Source organism: Muscardinus avellanarius (assembly GCF_963383645.1).
Source record: "Muscardinus avellanarius genome assembly, chromosome: 6".
NCBI classification, from domain to species: domain Eukaryota; kingdom Metazoa; phylum Chordata; class Mammalia; order Rodentia; family Gliridae; genus Muscardinus; species Muscardinus avellanarius.
In genome coordinates, this window is record NC_137791.1 from 98280295 (window position 1) to 98301004 (window position 20710).

The 20710-nt window shown below is 38.9% G+C and overlaps 1 protein-coding gene across 2 annotated transcripts in view; it reads right to left on the bottom strand.

Moving 5' to 3' along the window:
• Nucleotides 1-496: 496 nt before the first annotated feature.
• The window catches only part of SLAIN2 (SLAIN motif family member 2), a gene marked incomplete at both ends in the record, with an annotated part of 88086 nt that continues 67872 nt past the window's right edge, over nucleotides 497-20710 (bottom strand). For both annotated transcript variants that reach the window (XM_080698034.1, XM_080698033.1), the window contains 2 exons: nucleotides 497-563; nucleotides 3223-3541. In XM_080698034.1, coding sequence (XP_080554160.1) covers nucleotides 497-563; nucleotides 3223-3541 — 386 coding nt within the window. The remainder of the gene's footprint in view (nucleotides 564-3222; nucleotides 3542-20710) is intronic.

Consider the following 20710-nt stretch of genomic DNA (forward strand, 5'->3'; position numbering starts at 1 on the left):
AGTTTCCTGGAGTAGCAGTGAATCATTTTAGATAATTAGTCAGAATATTAGTTCTCATTAACACAAATATTTATTGATACTATTTATACAGTAAATTAGGTTGAATGAGAAGTTTTAGATAGCCTGAATTCACCATTTTCTTGTGCACAAAGGTACTCTCTCATTTACAAATGGGCATTTCTCTTTGGCATTCATTAGGTATTTGCCCAGATATTGGCCTCTGTCAAATATTAAGAAATCAACTGAGGTCCCATTAAACAAAACTAAAAGTGATTCTATGGAGAGTGATTGTATGATTACCAAACACATCTGATGTTAAATGTCATTAAAGTGCTGCTTGATCATCTCTGTCAGTTTGTGCTAATTAAGACAGAGAGGGCTGGGATTTTATAAATCCCAGGAGTCTTATCTGAAGAGTCTGCATATAAAAGTTGTTTGTAGCCTGGTGAAGGGGTGTCCATGAAGCTGTGGACCTCTGCATTCTTGTATTTGCTGGTCAATAACAGCCATCTTTCCAACTGTCATCTTTCATGCTACCATAGGTTTTAGGAGCTGGCAAGGATCTGAAATAAAGACATTGTATAATGATTTGCATGTCTTTACAAAACACTACCACACTATTTCTTACACATATTATTTTTCAGTGTCATCAAGATGCCAAAGAACAAAGCTAAAGCTCTAAATAGCTGTCTTTCTTTTTTTCTTCCTTTCCTCCTTCCTTCCTTCCTCTCTTTCTTTGTATAACCTCTTTCACTCAACATTTCTACAACTTTCAAGTTTTACTATGCACTAGATAACTTCTCTAACTCCTTTTTGTTAATATAGCTACTAGCTTAAAATAAAAGATTGTCTCACCTTTTCCAATCACATGGATAACCAGCCTATCTTTTTTTCATTTTGAGAGGCAGATTGAATGAATGTGATACCAGAAGCTTAGTGTCACTACCACAGGTGGTAAAGGATGACTTTGAAGTCAAAAAGCATTAGAATTGAAGATCTCATTAGTTGTGTGTTAGGACTATTAACCTCATTAGATTTAAATATCTTCCTTTTAAAAAAAGAGGAATAAGTGTACAAGAGTGTACTTAGGAGACTGGAGGATTGCAGGTTTGCAGCCAGCCTCAGCTACTTAGTGAGGCCCTCAGGAATTTAGTCAGACCCTATTAAAAAAAAAAAAAAAAGAATAAAAATAGAGCTTGGGATACAGCTTGGAGGTAGAATGTCCCTGGGTTCAATCCCGGGTACTGCAATAAATGAATAAATAAAAAATAAAATAAAGGAATAAAAAAGTGCCAACTATAGCTGGGCAGGGTGGTATATACCTATAATCCCAGTACTTAGGAGACTGAGACAAGATGATCGTAGCTTTGAGGACAGTCTCAATAAGTAGTGAGACTCTCATCAACCTAGAGGGACTGTTTCAAAATAAAAATGAAATAGGGCTGGAGGTGTAGTTCAGAGGTCTAATGCTGCTGAGTTCAATCTCCAGTATAAAACACACACACACACACACACACACACACACACACACACACACAATCAATTTTTGTGTGTGTGTGTGTGGTGCTGGGGATTGAACCCAGGGGCATTCTACCTCTGAGCTACACCCTGAGCCCTAGTTTTTATTTTTTATTCTTTAATTTGAAATAGGGTCTCACTAAGACGCAGAGGGCCTCACTAAGTAGCTGAGGCTGGACACAAACCCGGATCCTCCTGTTTCAGCCTTCCAAGTACTGGGATTAGAAGCATGCACCACCACGCCTGACTTGTACCAACTCTTTTTAAAAATTAAACAAGTGTAGCCGGGCGTGGTGGTACACGTTTGTAATCCCCACGCTTGGGAGGCAGAGACAGGAGGATCACGCAGGTTCGAAGCCAGCCCCGTGTGCTGGTTTAGGAGACCCTGTTTCCAAATAAAAATGTGAAAATAGGTCTGGGAGTGTAGCCCAGAGGTAGAAGGACTTCCAGGAACCCCAGTACCACCAAAAAAAAAAAAAAAAAAAAAAAAAAAACAAGTGTAAGTTACTTACCATAGTGCAGGGCAAAAAGCCACTGCACTTGACTATTGAATGTAGAAATATAAAATAGTTATAGTAGAATTAAGGAAGCACAGGTAACTAAATTTAAATATATTTAAAATTTAATTATAGCCGGGCGTGGTGGCGTACGCTTGTAATCCTCGCACTTGGGAGGCGGAGACAGGAGGATCGCGCAGGTTCGAAGCCAGCCGCGCTGGGGTAAGAGACCCTGTTTCAAAAATATAAAGTAGGTCTGGGAGTGTAGCCCGGAGGTAGAAGGGCATTCAGGAACCCCTGTACCACACACACAAAAAATAAAATAATAATAATAAATAAAATAAAATTAAAAAAAATTTAATTATACTTGACACCACAAAAATAAAATAAATAAATAAAATTTAATTATACTTGACACCTACATTTATTGATGATGATAATCCCATCATCATCATCATCATCATCATCATCATTATCATTATTATTTTTGTAGTACTGGGGATGGAACCCAGGAGTATTCTACCTCTGAGCTACAACTACAGTCCTATTTTTTTTATTCTTTATTTTGAAACAGGGTCTCACTGAGTTGCAAAGGGCCTAAGTAGGTAGGCTGTTCAAGAACCACGATCCTCCTGTCTCAGCCTCCCAAATACTGGGATTACAAGTGTGTGACACACGCCTGGCTCGATAAAATTAGAGGCATGGTTCCCAACCTGGCTGGGAATAGAATGACCTGAATATTAAAATGAGTATTAAAAAATATTATGCACACACAAAATTTGGCCTTCATGCCAGATGAACTCTCAAGTAGTAAAATTTAGGCCTCTATATTTATAAAAATTCCACAGAAAATTTTATCTAAAATATCACTCTAGATTCTAACATGTTTTTATTATTTTTATTGAATATTATATTCAAAATGAACAAATATCACAACCAAATTGAGTGTTTCTAACAATTTTTCCTAGGAGTCCTCTGAGATGTTTAAACACATTAAGTATCTGGACAAATTTAACTTGTACCTAACTAATCCTAAATGACAATTTCCTCAAAGTAACAAAGTTATGTTTTATTTCAATTGTACTAAGACTGTATTGGGAAACCACTATGGTTTTCTACGGTCACTGTGAAATGGAGCGACAAAGGTAATTCCAGTCTATCACTTGGATATGCTCAAGAATGCTGAGACAGGTCATTAGCCACTTACCTGCGAACAGGCTGTGCAAGTTTGCTGCGAGGCACTGGTATACCCCCAGCAGAAGGGGCGCTGGGTCTGGGCAAGCCACTTCTCATAGCGGTTGTCCCTGCAGGTCTGGTTAGAGTAGTGCTGTTGATATTGCTGGGAGGATTTGCTGGGACTGTGTTCTGAACAATGGGAGGCCCAGGTGAGGAGGTGGTTTGTGTGAACTGTGTTGTTTCTTGGCTACCAGGAGAACCAGAGCCATGGTTACTAAATGCTTTCACTGGTTGCCGAAGAGCCAAAGGAGATGGTGCTGCAGGGGAGCGGAATTTGCCTGGAGAAGGTACTGTGGAATGGCAAAAAAACAAAAACAATGTTTTGAGTGGAAACCAAGTATAAGTGAAACCATTGCTTTATATTACAATTGATAATAGGTCACTAGTACACCTGTATTCATGAAACTTAACTCTACTGAAATGCAAGGAATTATTCTGGGCTAATAAAAAGGGTAACTGATAAATTCTAAATTGTCCTTACTATATAGTCCTTACTAAGTGGTCCTTGAAAAAAAAATATTCTAAGTAGGCCAGCTTGGAACTCACAATACAGAAGATGACAGAAACTACAGGATTCTGCCTCACTGTAACAACCTACTTAGGACACAGGGGGACATGCTAGAGATAGAAAATAGAGGCTGACGACCCGGGTTGTAAAGAGTAATGGAAATATGTATCAAATATCCAAAATCCAGTGCTGAAATACAACTAAATATTTTTAAAAATACTCCTATTGTTGTGTATCACAAAGCAGAAAAGTTGCACATCAATCTGGGAGCATATCAAAAGGTGTGTGAAGTCACAAAATAAAAATGACATTTTTACAGTTTCCTGGAATGTCGTTTCTACTCAGATATTTTTACATTAAAATATTGATACATGAAAGAATAAAATATGCAGTCTGCATTAATTTTTAAGTTCGAACTATAAAATAGATTTTATTATTATAGTAGGGCCTTTGCATCTTAAGTTTAGATATTCATCCTCTGTTTATTCATGTGAAGACAAATAACCTCCAGAAGTGCACCAGTTTTAGTCCTCACCTGCCCATGGTATAAATACTACTGCTTCACTCTGGGCTAGGGAACCAGAGAAAATGAGGGAGAGGGAGCAAGGGAGACCAAAAAGGAGAGAGGGGAAAAATGAATCCGAGTCAGAGAGAGACAACTATGCTCATTCACCCTGCATTAGTGTGAGGAGGAAGAGTGGAAGGAAAGCGTGGACCATAGAAATGGATTCTTCTATACAATTTCATCATCCTCACGTCCACTAGTCCATCTGTAGGACAAAAGTGGTAATAAGGTCTACCATGCCAGTACAGGAGAATGAGTCTGTCCATCACTTTCATCCGGTCTTTGGGAGAAAGAAGAGAGAATAAATCTTATTTTCCAAACTCCAAAATAGATGAAATTCACTTCTACTTCCCTCTCAATAGTTTTCTGTTCAGAGTCCTCTGTCTGACTAGCGTTCTAAACATCAGCACTGTTCTTAATATATACTAAGCCCAACAACTCAGTGTGCTCACATATTTCAGTTTGGCTCTAAGGCCCTCACAGTCATGATTCTCAAACTTCAGCATGCAAGAGAATTCCTAGGAACTTTAAAAACTATAGGGGAGTCCAGATACCACTTCCAGAGGAACTATTCTGAAATGGAACTTAAACATGTATTCATTTAAAAACTACCACAGGAAGCTGGGCGTGGTGGCTCACACTTGTAATCCCCGCACTTGGGAGGCAGAGACAGGAGGATCGTGTAGGTTCGAAGCCAGCCTCGCTGCCTTAAGAGACCCTGTTTCCAAATAAAAATATAAAATACGTCTGGGAGTATAGCCTGAAGGTTAAAAAAAAAAAAAACCTACCACAGGAAAGTTGGGCATGGTGGCACATGCTTGTAATCCCAGCATTTGGGGGCTGACACTGGAGGATAGTGGTTTGTGGATAGCCTCAGCTACTTAGTGAGGTCCTCTGCAACTTAGGGAGACTCTGTTTCAAATTAAAGAATAAAAAATAGGGCAGGGGGTATAGCTTGAATGACACTGGGTTCCATTCTCAGACCCGCATTAAATAAATAAATAAATAAATAAATAAATAAATAAATAAATAAAAAAACTACCACAGGATCTTCTGGCCAAGTTAGAGAAACTGGGACACAGCCTTCTACTAAAAATGTCAATTAAAACTAGACAAATTAGCCGGGTGTGGTGGCGCACGCTTGTAATCCCTGCGCTTGGGAGGCTGAGACGGGAGGATCGCATGGGTTCGAAGCCAGCCTCAGCTACTTAGTGAGGCTCTCAGCAACTTAGTGAGACCCTGTTTCAAAAAAAAAAAAAAAAAAAAAAAAAAAAAAAAGGATCTGGGAGGGAGTATAGCCCGGAGGTAGAAAGCCTCTGGGGTTCCACCCTCAGTACCACCAAATAAATCTAGACAAATTATGTCAAACACTTTTACTTTTAAAGTAACGGAGAACAGGGTGTACAGGATTGTAATCCTTGTAAGAAGAAAAGCAAATAATGTGACCCTATAATTTATCTAGCTTTTTAAAATCTGCAAACACTTTCTGGGCTGTAGATGAAAAGCAAGCCTTTAGCCTGGTGTGATGGCACATGTTTGTTATCCCAGTACTTGGAAGACTGAGACATGAGGAGCACAGGTTTGAGGCCAGCCTAAGCAACTTGATGAGGCCCACTGCAGTATATTGAGACCCTGTTTCATAATACATATATAAATACATACAATAAAAATGGACTGGGGATGTAGCTCAGAGGTAGAATGCCCCTGGGTTCAATTGCTAGTACCACTAAAATATTCCCCTGCACACCCTAAAAAAAAAAAAAAAAAAAAAGCCTCTAAAGCAGGAGTCAGCAAATCACTGCCCATGGGAAAGTCAGCTGTTTTTATAAATAAGGTGTTTTTGGAACACAGCAATACCCATTTCTTTATATATTGTCTATAGCCACTTTCAAGCCATAAAGTGGACTTAAGTAGTTATAATGAAGAGCACATTGTCCACAGGTCTAAATATTTACTATATAATCCTTAAATAATATTAATTGATCCCTGCAATGAAAGATCAAGCCAATCCATTAATAATTTAGTTGCTTGCCACAATAAAGTCTAATACTATTTAAAAGAAGATAGAATCTTGCTGGGCGTGGTGGTGCACGCTTGTAATCCCAGCACTCAGAAGACTGAGACAGGAGGATCAGGGTTCATGGACAGTCTCAGCTACTCAGTGAGGCCTTTGCAACTCAGTGAGACCCTGTTTCAAAATAAAGAATAAAAGCTGAGCGTGGTGGCGCATGCTTGTAATCCCCGTGCTTGGAAGGCTGAGATAGGAGGATCGCAAAGGCTCAAAGCCAGCCTTAGCTGGCTTAAGAGACCCTGTTCCCCCCTATATATATATATATATATATATATCTGTCTGGGAGTGTAGCCTGTCCTGGGTTCCATCCCCAGTACCACCAAATAAATAAATAAATAAAAATTAAAAAAATAAAGAATAAAATAGAACTAGGGGTGTAGCTCAGAGGTAGAATGCTCCTAGGTTCCATCCCCAGACCCGCAAAAAAAAAAAAATATATATATATATATATATATAATCTAGTACAGAACAATGTAAAATTCAACAATACCCACTGCACAATACCTAACTACTAAACAATATGACGAAGTAGGAAAACAATAACCAACACCAAGAAAAAAATTAGTCAGTAGAAACAAACCAAGAAGTGACAAGGATGCCTACAATTAGCAGGCAAGGACTTTAGAAGAACTATTACATATGCTCCAGGATATTAAATCTTAAAATAAGAAGAGAAAGAAAATTTTTTCTAAAAGGAACTAGATGGAACTTTTAAAGAAGAACTTAAAATATATTCAAAATGCTAAATTCAGTGGATGGGAATTAATAGTTTAGATGATGCAGAAGAGGCACTAGAAGACATAACAATAACAATAGTCTACCTGGCGTGGTGGTTTATGCCTATAATTCAAATTATTTAGGAGACTGAGGCAGAGCAATTATAAATTTGAGGCCAGCCTAGGAAATGTAGCCAGATGTTGTTTCAAAATAAAAAAGCTGGGCATGGTGGCAATGCTTCTAATACCAGTACTTAGGAGGCTGAGGCAGGAGGATTGCAGGTGCGTGGCCAGCCTCAGCTACTTAGTGAGGCCCTCTGGAACTTAGTGAGATCCTGTTCCAAAATGAAGAACTAAAAAATAGGGATGGGTATATAGCTCAGAAATAGAATACCCTTTGGGTTCAATCCCTAGTATCACAAAGAATAAAATAAAATAGTGTTTAAGATATACTTTAGTGGTAGAGCACCTACCTATTATGTGTGGTGCCTTGGGTTCAATTCCTAGTACTGCCAAAAACAAGAACAAAACCCAAAGTGTGTGTGTGTGTACATATATGTATAAATATATATGGGAGGATCATAAATCAACCTTCAGGCCCTAGGGGTCATTATCATATGTTCTATTATGTGCAACTGAGTCCCAGATTTGGTGTGTGTGTGCAATGAGTGGGACAAAAAAAATACTTGAAAGACAATGCCTTAAATGTTTCCAATAAGATGAAAACTATAAACTCACATACCTAAACAGCTAAAAAAAATATTAAAAAACCACACCAAGAACCATCATGATCAAATTTTTGAAAGCAAATAATACATTTTTAAGATCCTAAAAGACCAATCAGGCATGGTGGTGCACACTTGTAATCCCAGTACTTGGGAGGCTGAGATAGGAGGATCACAGGTTCACAGCCAGATGCAACTACTTAGTGAGGTGCTCTGCAACTTAGTGAGACCCTGTTTCAAAATAAATAAAAAAATTAGGGCTGGGGGTATAGCTCAGAGGTAGAATGCCCCTGGGTTCAACCCCCAGTTCTGCAAAAAAAAGTAAAATAAAATAAATAAAGCAAAATCTTAAAAGACCTCCTTAAAAAAAGGAAAGAGGAATAAAGATATAGATTTCTCAAAAGGAAATGTAAAAACATTAAAGTACATAAAACCTTGCCAATTTAAGAGTCATACAATTAAGAACTTATCTTTCAAAACTAAATACATTTAAAGACTTTTTCTTGTGGTGCGGGGGATTTAAACATAAAGACTGGGGATCTAAATATAAAGTCTTTTAGGCCAGGCATGATGGAGCACGCTTGTAATCCCTGCGCTTGGAAGGCTGAGACAGGAGGATGGCACAGGTTTGAAGCCAGACTCAGCTACTTAATGAGGCTCTCAGCAACTTAGTGAGACCTTGTTTCCAAATAAAATATAAAATAGGTCTGGGAGTATAGCCCAGAGTTAGAAAAGCCCCTGGGTTCCACCCCCAGTACCACACACACACACACAAAATAAATAAAGACTTTTTCTTGTGGTACCATGCCTGGCTTATACAGACTTTTTTTTTTTTTTTGGTGGGGGGGCTGGTACTGGGGATTGAACCCAGGGGCATTCTACCTCTGAGCTACACCCCCAGCCCAATTTTTTATTCTTTATTTTGAATCAGGATCTCACTAAGTTGCAGAGGGCCTCACTAAGTAGCTGAGGCTGGCCGTGAACCTGGATCCTCCTGTGTCAGCCTCCCAAATGTTGGGATTACAAGGATGCGCCACCACGCCAGGCTAACAGAAGACTTTTAAACAGTCACTTTTTCCTCCCTGGGTGTTGGGAATCAAACTCAGAGCCCTATGTATGCCAGGCAAGCACTCTACTATTGAGAGTCCAGCCTCTCCCCCAACTCCAATCACTTTTAGGTTTTGCTAAACTAGGTGTGGTGGCACATGCTTGTCATCCCAGTCCTTGGGGGGCTGAAACGGGAGGATTCCAGGTTCTCGGCCAGCTTCAGCAATTTGTGAGGTCCTCCAAAACTTAGTGAGACCCTGTTTCAAAAAAATAAATAAGTAAAATAAAGGATCAGCCAAGTTTGGTAGCACACATTTGTAATCCCAGCATTTGGGAGGCTGAGACAGGAGGATCACTGTGGACAGTCTCAGCTACTTAGACCTTCGCAACTCAAAATAAATAATAAGCTGGGTGTGGTGGGACATGTTTGTAATCCCAAAGCTTGGGAGGCTGAGACAGGAGGCTTGCACAGGTTTGAAGCCAGCCTCAGCTACTTAGTGAAGCTCTCAGTAACTTAGTAAGACCCTGTTTCCAAATAAAGTATAAAATATGTCTGGAGTATAGTTCGGAGGTAAAAATGCCCCTGGGTTCCTCCCCCAGTATCACAAAAAATAAATAAATTAACTGTGTAAAATGATAAAAGAATTGGTGTGAATCTATTTGTCATCATTTTGCATTTCCCAGACTGTGAAATGTGTTCCTTCCAAGAAGTTTGATTATATTACTCTATATATCTGCTGTAACATGTAACAGTCATGTCTTTATTAGAGATTTCAGTAATTAAAATGAGAAAAAAGTGAAGCCAGGCATGGTGGCACAGACCTGTAATCCCAATACTTGGGAGGTGGAAACAGGAGGATTGCAGCCTCTTGAGACCCTCTGCAACTTAGGAAAACCCCGTTTCCAAAAAAATGAAAACATGAAAAAGAAAGAAAGAAAATAGAGCTGGGGGTATAGCTCAGACATAAAATCCAACTTGGTTCAATCATCATTAACACAAATAAAATGAAATAAAGTAAATAAAATGCAAACTAAGTTTATTTTCCTTATCAAAACTGTTCCTTGGAACCAAATTATAATTCACATTATAATGGCTCTTGTGATCTCATACCCAGCTCAGTACAGTTCAGGAGATCCCTCCTAATTACAGGAAAATACTGCTTTTCTCAACACTTATCTGACCTGTGACAAATCTGTACTGTGTAAATCGATAAGTCAGCTTAAAACAAACTGAATGAATAAATCTTTGTGCTGGTGCTGAAATCTATTCAAAATACACATCATGATTTAAAAGTTTAAAAATTTACAAGCATCAAATGTCACTCAAAACTGAAACTAGTGAAGTTAAATTCTCCTGCTTTAGGAGTACTTCCTTTTTAGACTTTTCAGTTCTTTACTGTATTTAATTAATTAATTAATTAATTTAGCGGGTCTGGGGATGGAACCCAGGGGCATTTGACCTCCGAGCTACACCCCTACCCTATTTCTTAGTCTTTATTTTGAAACTGGGTCTCACTGAGTTGCAGAGGGCCTCACTAAGTAGCTGAGGCTGTCCGTGAACCGCGATCCTTCAGGTCTCAGCCTCCCGATGCTGGGATTACAAGTGCGCGCCACCACGCCTGGCTCTTTACTGTTTTTAGAAAAATTGTTTTGGAATTTCCTATACATGTAATTGCATTTGTGTAACTAAAATAAAGTTGCAGTATGTATGTATGTGTCTGTATACGTACATATAAAAGTCTATATGTATATATAAAAGCATAAGAGCCAACTATATGCTATATTAAAAAACATATTTTAGTTATAAAGGTTAAAAGTAAAAGAATGGGAAAAATGTACCATACAAACAGTGACCATGAAAAAGCTGAATGCTTACTATGTAATTATCAAAAAAAAAATTTTTTATCACCAGGGTTAGTTTATAATGTTAAAGAAACCAATTCAGCAAGAGGACCTATCAATCCTAAATGTGTGTGCACGCGCATGCCTGTGTGTGTGTGTGTGTGTGTGTGTGTGTGTGTGTGTGTGTGTATCCCAGAACACATGCTTAATACATAAAACAAATAAATTGACAGAAATGAAAGTTGGGGGGAAAAGTTTCAAAATTAAGATTTTAGCAACTCAACACCTCTTTTTCAGTAAAAGATGAAACAAATAGGTTGAAAGTCTGAGAGGACATGAGTAGCACTATCAATCAAATTGCCCTGACAATTACAGAACATAATCCAGTAGTATATACAATTAAGTATATGTGGAACAGTTACTACGCTAGATTATAAATGTTGGCCAATAAAATGAAACTGAAATTTAAAAGGAAGGTTCATATAAAGTATGTTTTCCAATTATAAATCAATACCTTATAGAAATCAACAAATAAAAATGATCTGGGGGTTGGGCATAGTGGTGCATATCTATAATCTCAGTACTTTTGAGGTTGAGAGAAGAATTGCCAGTTCAAGGACAGCCTGGATAATTTAGAGATATCTTGTCTCAAAAAATAAGAAGGGCTGGGGTGCAGCTCAGAGGTAGAACAATCCCCAGTACCACAAACACAACAAAACCTTTTAAAGGATGGCTCAAAGCAGTGCATGATGGCAAAAACCTATAATCCTAGTACTTGAGTGAGACAAGGAGGATCATAAGGTTTGAGCCAGCCTGGGTAACTTAGTGAGATCCTGCCTTTAAAAAAAAAAAAAAAAAAGTGTGTGTGTGTGTGTGTGTGTGTGTGTGTGTGTGTGTGTGTGTTGGGAAGCTCATGGTCTGGTAGAATGTCCCTGGGTTCAGTCCGCTATACTTCAAGAAAAAAGAAAAGAAGTTTATAAGCAATAAGTTTATACCTTATGAGGCTAAAATAAAAATAAATTTAACTCAAACTTAGAAGAAAGAATGAAATTATAAAAATAAGCAAAGATCTTCTAACAAAGACATGTAATTTGTAATTAACAACTTTCCTCCAAGCAAAATTCTGAAATCAAATGATTTCCTTAACTAACTTCTTTTAAATAGCTGGGGAAGAAATATTAAAGCCAAATAAGTAAAAGTACACAGATTATAATCCTGAATAATTACGTGAGAAAAATCAAATCGAACAGCACACAAAAGGCTCCCGAATGCTCAAGTAGGGTTTATCCCAAAGACAGAAGGCTGGCTAAATGCCTAAAGGAATATAAGATTGGTAGTAATGTCTGAAAAATCAATATAATTTCAATGAACTAAAAGACTAAAAGACAGACATATGAACATAACAGATCTAGAATTTTAAAAAAATGTTTTTCAATTAGGGCTTTGGGGGTTGAACTCAGGGGAAATCTACCTGCAAGCTATACCTCTACTCCTTTTTTATTTTTTGTTTTTGAAACAAGAGTCTTGCCAGGTTGCTGACTCTTGTTACACTACTGGGGCTAGCCTCAGGATGGATACTAGACTTGTAAACTTATACAGTTACAGGAGCCTGCTATTGCCCTGAGTAGACATGCAGATTATTAGAACAAAATAATCATAGCCGGTCTAGTGGTGCACGCTTGTAATCCCAGGATTCAGGAGGCTGAGACAGGAGGATCGTGGCTCACGGACAGCCTCAGCAACTTAGTGAGGCCCTTTGCAACTCAGTGGGACCCTGTTTTAAAAAAAAAAAAAAAAAGGCTTGTGGGGCTCAGGGCTCAGTGTGGTGGTGTTGGCCTGTCATCACAATACTCAAAGGCCGACACAAGAGGATCGCAGGTTTGCGGCTAACCTTAGCAACTTAGTGAGAACCTGGTTTTTTTTTAAACTTTTTTTTTGTGGTTTTTTTTTTGTTAAAGCGTCATGGGAGTATGCATTCTCTCTTTCTCCTTTGTCATGTGAGGACAGAGTTCTGATCGGGATTGAGCAGGTATTGATTGCCAAGAAGAGTATTATTAATTGCTAATAAGAAAAGGCTATACTTAGGCAAAATAAAATCTTTTTTTCTGTCTCTAGGCTGTCTACCAATAGCTCCAGCTAAGGCTGACCTTATTTGGCAAAAATCTCGCTGTTAGCCCAGGGCCAGAAAATAAGGTACAGAACACTGAACGCTAGAAAGAAAGAATTATGGAGACTCTCACAAAAGTTTAGACTAAGTTAAAAGACGAAAAGGCAAGCTTAATTAACCTAATATTACTAGTTATACTAAAATAGATAAAGCCTTAAAGCTTCTATACTTTAAAAGGCTACATTCCTGTCTTCCTTTTATTATAAAGCAGGCTTTCAACATAGGAAGTATCTTCTAGCAGATAAAAGGATGTTGAAACTTACCAAGGACACAGACGGACGGTACAAACCTAAAACTTTAAAAAGTAAAAGTGAACAAAAAACAATGTGGACTTTTACCATGCAGCCCCTTAACCTTTCTATCTAAATGACACATTTTGATCAGTGATGTCAGACCTCTCTGCTCTTGTGAGGATGAACAAGGAAAGCTAACAAGGCTTATACAGCAGAGATAACTAGAGGGCCTGCGCTTGCTTTGGGTGAAGAAAAAAAAAAAAGACTATCAGCTAGGAGGATAGAAGACACAAGGTAATAAATTCCTATAAAAGACTGCATTTTCAAAGGTGTCAGTGACTTTTTTTTTTTTGGGTGGTACTGGGTGTGGAACCCAGGGGCATTTTACCTCAAAGCTACACCCTCAGCTCTACTTTTTATTCTTTATTTTGAAACAAGGTCTCACTAAGTTGTAGAGGGCCTCACTAAATAGCTAGGGCTCATCTCGAACCTGTGATCTTCCTGTTTTAGCCTGTCAAGTACTAGGATTGCAAATGTGCGCCACCACACCCAGCTAGTGTCACATTTTTTTTTTTTTTTGAAGGGGAGTAAAAGGTTTATTGGAAGCAGCAGGGAATGGGGCAAGGGTGGCTGAACACCCCAAAGGGGCTGGAACTCTGGGTCCAGCAGCTGCCTTCAGGACAATACTTGAGAGTAGCCCAAGCCGAATTGCCTTCAGGTGCAGGCTGCTTTCTTCCAGAGTCCGCGCGATCTGCCAGAAGGGAATAGAGAAAAGTGGCCGAACACCCCTAAGGGCTGTCGGGTCTCTGTTGTCCAGTAGCTGCCTTCAGGTCACTACTCGAGTGTCGCCCGAGCCAAGTGCCGTCAATTACAAACTACCTTCTCCCAGAGTCCACGCGATCTGCCAGAAAAGAGGTGCAGGTCACCCCTAGGGGCTTGGTCAGCCATGATGTCCAGCAGAGGCCTTCAGGTCACTACTCGAGAGTCGCCCGAGCCACGTGCCCTCAGATGCACTCTGCCTTCTCTCAGGGCCAACACGACCTGCGAGAGAGAGAACAGCTCCCCAAAAGGGGAGGGGGTCCCGAGTGGGAAAGTGACCCCTAGTGTCACATTTTTGAGACACTTCCTCACATCTGTCTTGCTCTGGCATGGGTGCTTTTATTGCTTTGCCCCTCCCCCACCTGTAATAATTAAGCTTGCAGCAGTCCTGGCTTTTTTCTTCTAAACTAACCAAGAACAAGACCCATGGAGACATCACCCCAAACAGTACTGGGCAAATTTTTCTTTTATTTATTTTTTATTTATTATTTATTTATTTATTTATTTATTTATTTATTTATTTATTTATTTATTTATTGTGGTACTGGGTGTGGAATCCAGGGGCTTTTCTACCTCTGGGCTATACTTCCAGACCTATTTTTATACTTTATTTGGAAAAAAGGCCTCACTAAGTTGCTGAGAAACTCACTAAGCAGCTGAGGCTGGCTTTGAACCTGTGCGATCCTCCTGTCTCAGCCTCTCAAGTGCTGGGATTACAAGCATGAGCCACCATGCCTGGCTTATGGGCAAATTTTTATAATCCTAGTATATGGGAGGCTGAGACAGGAGGATTGCAGGTTCAACACCAGCCACAGCAATTCAGTTATACCCTTAGCAGCTTTGCAAGATCAAAAATAAAAAAACTTTAGGGCTGGGGATATAACTCAGGTAGAATGTCCCTGGGTTCAATCCTTAATACAAAGACAAAAACAAGAAAATCCATATAAGAAGATACAGGCCTGTAGTGGCACACTCTTGTATCCCAGCATTTGGGAGGCTGAGACAGCAGGATTGTGGTTCCTGGACAGCCTCAGCTACGTAGCTTTACAACTCAATGAGACCCTGTTTCAAAAAAAAAAAAAAAAAAAAGAATAAAAACTAGGGCTGTGGGTGTACCTCAGAGGTAGAATGCTCCTGGGTTCCATTCCCAGTACCGTAAAAAAAAAAAAAAAAAAAAAATGTATTGTATTGTTGAATATATGGAGAAAGAAAATTTTTCATATATTGTTGGTAGAAATGTGAAATGACATTGACATTTTGGGAAAAAAAAAGTCTGGCAGTTTTTTATAAGGTTAAATAAACATACACATACAAAAGGATCCCAGGGATTCCACTCCCAGAGAAAATAAAAACATAAACCAGGCACACCTATAATTCCAGTACTTGGGAGGCTGAGACAGAGGGATCACAGGTTTAAGACCAGCCTCAGTAATTTAGCAAGACCCTCAACAACTTAGTGAGACCCTGCTTCAGTAAAATATGGTTGCAATAAAATATGGTGTAGCTTGGAGGTAGAACGCCCCTGTGGTTGGATTCCCCAATAGATAGATAGATAGATAGATAGATAGATAGATAGATAGAGGAAACAAACATGTCTCCCCAATGAAAGCACATGTTCACATAAAGACTTATAAGTATATAAGTATAAAAGTATATAATGATTAATAATGGCTAAAACCAGAACAAAGCTCAAAAATTCAATAGCAGGTGAACAGATAAACAAAACTCATACTATAGAATACCACTCAGCAATAAAAAAGGGGCAAATTACTGATATACACAAGAGTGAATCTCAAAAGTTATGCTGAGTAAAAGGTGTCACCAGATAGAAAATAGCACCTACTATAGCACTGCAGCTAAAGAGGATACTAGAAATGGCAAATCGAATTCTGATAACAGAAAGCAGATCAGGTATTTGCAGGAGACTGAGGACTGGCTGGGAAGGTCTGTAAGAGCATGCTTTGGGATTATAAAATGCTCTATGACTTTATTGTGCTGGTAGTTATGTGGATGTATATGACTGGTGTATTCAGATTCAATTTATTCACCCGAATAAAACTGATGAAAACAAGTGGCTCTCAAGCAGAGCCCGAGTGGAGAACGCTGGCTCTCAGGCTGACCATGTCCTAGTTCCCAACAGCTGTTACACAGGTCCCCCTTACAGAGAGTGCAGAGTCCAAATAAAAGCCCGAGTGCCCTGGACTGCAGATCTCCTTATCCTCACGCGAATGCTTTATTTTACATGAGCTACCTTCCCCATTCCACCGGTGACTAGAGAAGTGTCTTCTCAATTCTATTCTCTCTGTTCTCTGCTTTGTCTCACTTAGTTTCACTGTCTTCCTGGAGGCTGAGTGAATAACAGGTTCCATGTTTAAGTCCTTTTGCCATACCTACAGATAGGGCCTGGACTTGCTCCTTCTGGCATCAATTCTAGAAAAGCCCTTTTTGGTTTTAGCATTAACCATAGTTGAGAGGCTTTAGACCAGGGTTTATAAGTTTCAGATAAGGGCAAGAACAGTAAATTTCGGTAAGAGGACTATTCCAAAGAAGACTTTGAAAGAACTTGGAGAGCTGGGAGCAGATGAAAAAGAGGTCAGGTTCACTAAGAGGTCCTAGGCTCCTTTGTGTGGTGACTATCATAAATAAGTTATGATAACATTAAGCATCAATATTCATGAGGTTAAGAATATTTCATTTCTATATGCCACCCTTACAAACACTAGAACATATTACAATGTTTTGAACATTTCACTAAATTTTATCTTGAAATTGGGCTTTATGAAAAGCAGCTTTTCCTCTGGAAATTTTGACCATTTTAACCATTAATAATTATGCTTGAGATATAGCTCCTAAAATTAAAAAAATATATATGAATCTCAGACTTTACATCTAGGAAAAGAGAAGAGATATTTTTTACCTATTAAAACTCTGGACACTACATGTAAAACACACGAGTAAAACTGGAGAGAAAGCAGACTGCCTAGGGACCTAGGGACCAGAGGGATGGTATGGTAGTTATGGTCCAGGGTTTTCTTTTTGCCTCAGGTATCTCAGGCTTGGAGATGAAGAAGTTAGCCACCTGAAAATGACATTGGTTTTGGCAAAAAGAATTGCCCCACAGGACTAGGAAAGAAACAAAAAACAAAATACCTGTGCTATTTCAACCAAACACCACGGGGGGGGGGGGAAGGAATGTGGTCCCACTCTGCCCATGCCTGCAAAGTCCTAGTAGGGAGTCTAGACTTTGTGAGGCTGTAATAAGGCACCCTAACATCCTGTCCAGGAAGGTATCAGAGAAGACAAAAAAGGAGCTGGGGCTTCACCTCAGCTGGCTGGTAAAGAACCCTTACCCCATGGTGCCAGTGGAGACCTTGCAGGGAGCCAGAACTCCCCCTTCCTGCCCCCGACCCCTGTAGCAAGAAGGTGCTCTTCCTTTTACCCCTTTGTTGGCCAGCAGAAGGCCTAGTTCAGAGTCAGGACTTTCATGACTTCTCAGGGGCAACAAGGCCATCTCCACCAGTGTCAATGGAGAGAGTTTGGGAAATCAAAACTTACTTGTATCTCCACCAACCTGAATCCTACCCCTTAGGTGTCAACAGAGACTGAGCTGAGAATGTGCTACTTCTCCTTTTCATTTGGCAGTGAAAAAATTCTTCCTTTCTCTCTATTGCACTGACCCCACTCCAAATAATGAGTAGTGTCAGAGAAAGACAACTAAAAGGTTTAACAAGGCCCAGAATCTCTTAGCACAATTTCCAAATCACCAGATTTCAATGAAAAAAACAAACTTGTCATACCAATAACCAGAAAAATCTTAGAGCAATTTTATTTTTAATCTTTTAAAAAAGTATATATGGAGCTGGGCATGGTGGCGCTTGTAATCCCTGTACTTGGGAGGCTGAGACAGGAGGACTGCACAGGTTCAAAGCCAGCCTCAGCTACTTAGTGAGGCTTCTAGCAACTTAGTGAGACCCTGTTTCCAAATAAAATATAAAATAGGTCTGGGAGTGTAGCCCAGAGGTTAGAAAGCCCCTGGGTTTCACCCCCAGTACCCCCCCCACAAAAAAGTATATATGTTAGCCAGGGTGTGGTAGCGCATGCTTGTAATACCAGCATTTGGGAGGCTGAGACAGGAGGATCCGGGTTAGAGGACAGCCTCAGGTACTTAGTGAGGCCTTCTGCAACTTAGTGAGACCCTGTTTCAAAATAAAGAATAAAAAATAGGGCTGAGGGTGTAGCTTGGATGTAGACTGCCTCTGGGTTCCATCCCCAGTACCGCAAATAAATAAATAAATAAATAAATAAATAAATAAATAAATAAATATGTTGCCTAAACAAGCATAATAATATAAATTCAAAGAAATTAATTTCAAGACACAACACTTGTAACCCCAGTACTTAGGAGGTGAGACAGTAGGATTACAGGTTCATGGGCAATCTAAGCAACATAGTAAAACTCCCAGAAACCTAGAGAAATCTTGTTTCAAAAAAAAAAAAAAAAAAAAAAAACGCACACAAAAATTAAAAAGGGCTGAGGGAAGCCAGAGCACTTCTGGATTCAATTCCCAGCAAAACACAGACAGACAGACAGACAGACAGACAGACAGACACACACACACACACACACACACACACACACACACACACACACGGCTTCTGAAAACTCTAGACTCGAAACAATAGCAATAACAAAAAAAATTCTTAATTCAGGGAGAGAAATAGCTTATCTATAGGAGAAAAATGAATTCTAATGAGAGTGGATTTATTATTTAAAAAAAAAAACCCAGAAGACTTAAGAAAGTAACATATTTTTCTGGAGAGAAAAAAAAAAAAGAGAGAACTTTCAATCTGGAATCCCATATGCTGAGAAAATACCCATCAAGAATTAAGGGAAAATTAATTAAGACATTCTAAACACAAAAATGATTTTAAAAAAAAGAAGAAACAGTCGGGCGTGGTGGCGCACACTTGTAATCCCCGCACTTGGGAAACTGAGACAGGAGGAACGCGCACAGGTTCAAAGCCAGCCTCAGCTACTTAGTAAGGCTCTCAGAAACTTAGTGAGACCCTGTTTCCAAATAAAGTATAAAATAGGTCTGGAAGTATAGCCCTGAGGTAGAAAGCCTCTTGGTTCCACCTCCAGTATCACAAAAAAAAAAAAAAAAAAGAAGGAACAATGAAACAACAAAATAAGAAAAACATGGAAAAAAACAATAGGCTTCTCCTCTTAAGTCTTCAAAATATGTGAGGATTAAAATACTGTTGATTCACAATGTATGTAGAGGAAACACTTAGGACAACTGTGTTAAAAATGAGTAAAGGGAGCCAGGCGTGGTGGCGTACCCTCGTAATCTTAGTTCTTGGGAAGCTGACACAGAAGGATCACAGGTTGATGGTCAGCCTTAGATACTTAGGCCCTCTACAATTTAGTGAGACCCTGCTTCAAAATTAAAAATTAAAAGTAGGGCTAGGGTTTAGCTAGGAGATGGAATGCCCCTGAGTTCAATCTCCAGAACTCCCCAGCATCACTAAAAAAATAAAATAATAAAATAAATAAAAGGGTAAGGGGTTATAAAGCTAAGTTTTATATACTTAAATTTGTAAAATAATGGCAATAGACTGTGATAAGTTATTTATAATACCCAAAGTATCCACTATTAACAACTATGCAAATATATAATCTCAAAAACTACAGATATGTCAAAGAGAATTCTAAAACAATGCCTGAAGCCAGGCACTGAGGCACACATCTGTAATCCCAATACTTGAGAGGCTGAGACAAGAAGATTACAGATTCAAGGACAGCCTCAGCAACGTGGCGAGGCCTTCAGCAACTCAGCAAGATCCTGTTCCAAAATAAAATAGGGCTGAGGATATACCTCAAATGTAGAATGTCAAAAGTTCTATCTCTAGTACCAAAACAACCAAAACAAAAACCAGCAAAACAACCACAACAAAAATCCAGAAATGGTTGAATGTGGGAGTGCACAATTGTAATCCCAGTACTTGAGAGGCTTATCAAGGATGTCTTCAATTTATACCCCGTTTCAAAATAAAAAATAGGTCTGAGGGTGTAGCTCAGAGGTAGAATACCCTGGGTTCCATTCTCAGTACCACAGAAACAAAAACAAAAACAAAAACAAAAACAAAAAAAAACCCAGAGAAATAACAAACAGAAAACAACAAATAAAATGGCAAACTATAACACACCAATAATCACATGAAATGTAAATGGTGTAATATACCAACTAAAAGACAGTGACTTAGAAGAGTAGATTAAAAAACACAACTTTACACTGTCCATAAGAACTTCAAATACAACAATATAGAGGGTTGAAAAAGGATGGAAAATATCCTTTTATGCAAATAATATAATAAAAAGCTATATTAATATATCAGAGAATTAATAACCTATATGACTATCAGATTTTTTTCTCTTAAGAAGAAAACTGCCAAAACTAAAGAGGTATAATACAAAATGATATAAAGATCAAACTACTAAGAAGGCATACAATCCTAAATGTGTAAATTTGTGAAGGGAAATCCAATAGAAGTGAATGAAGATGTGGGCAAATCAACTCTTCATCACTCTCTCAAAAACTGACAGAACTAGACAGGAAACCAGCGAGGATACAGAAGGACTCAAGGACACCATCAGCCACAGGAGCTAATGGACATTTAGACACAGGATCTAATCAACACTCCACTCAACAATACACACCATGTGCACATTCTATGCTAGACCATAAAGAAAATGTCAATAATT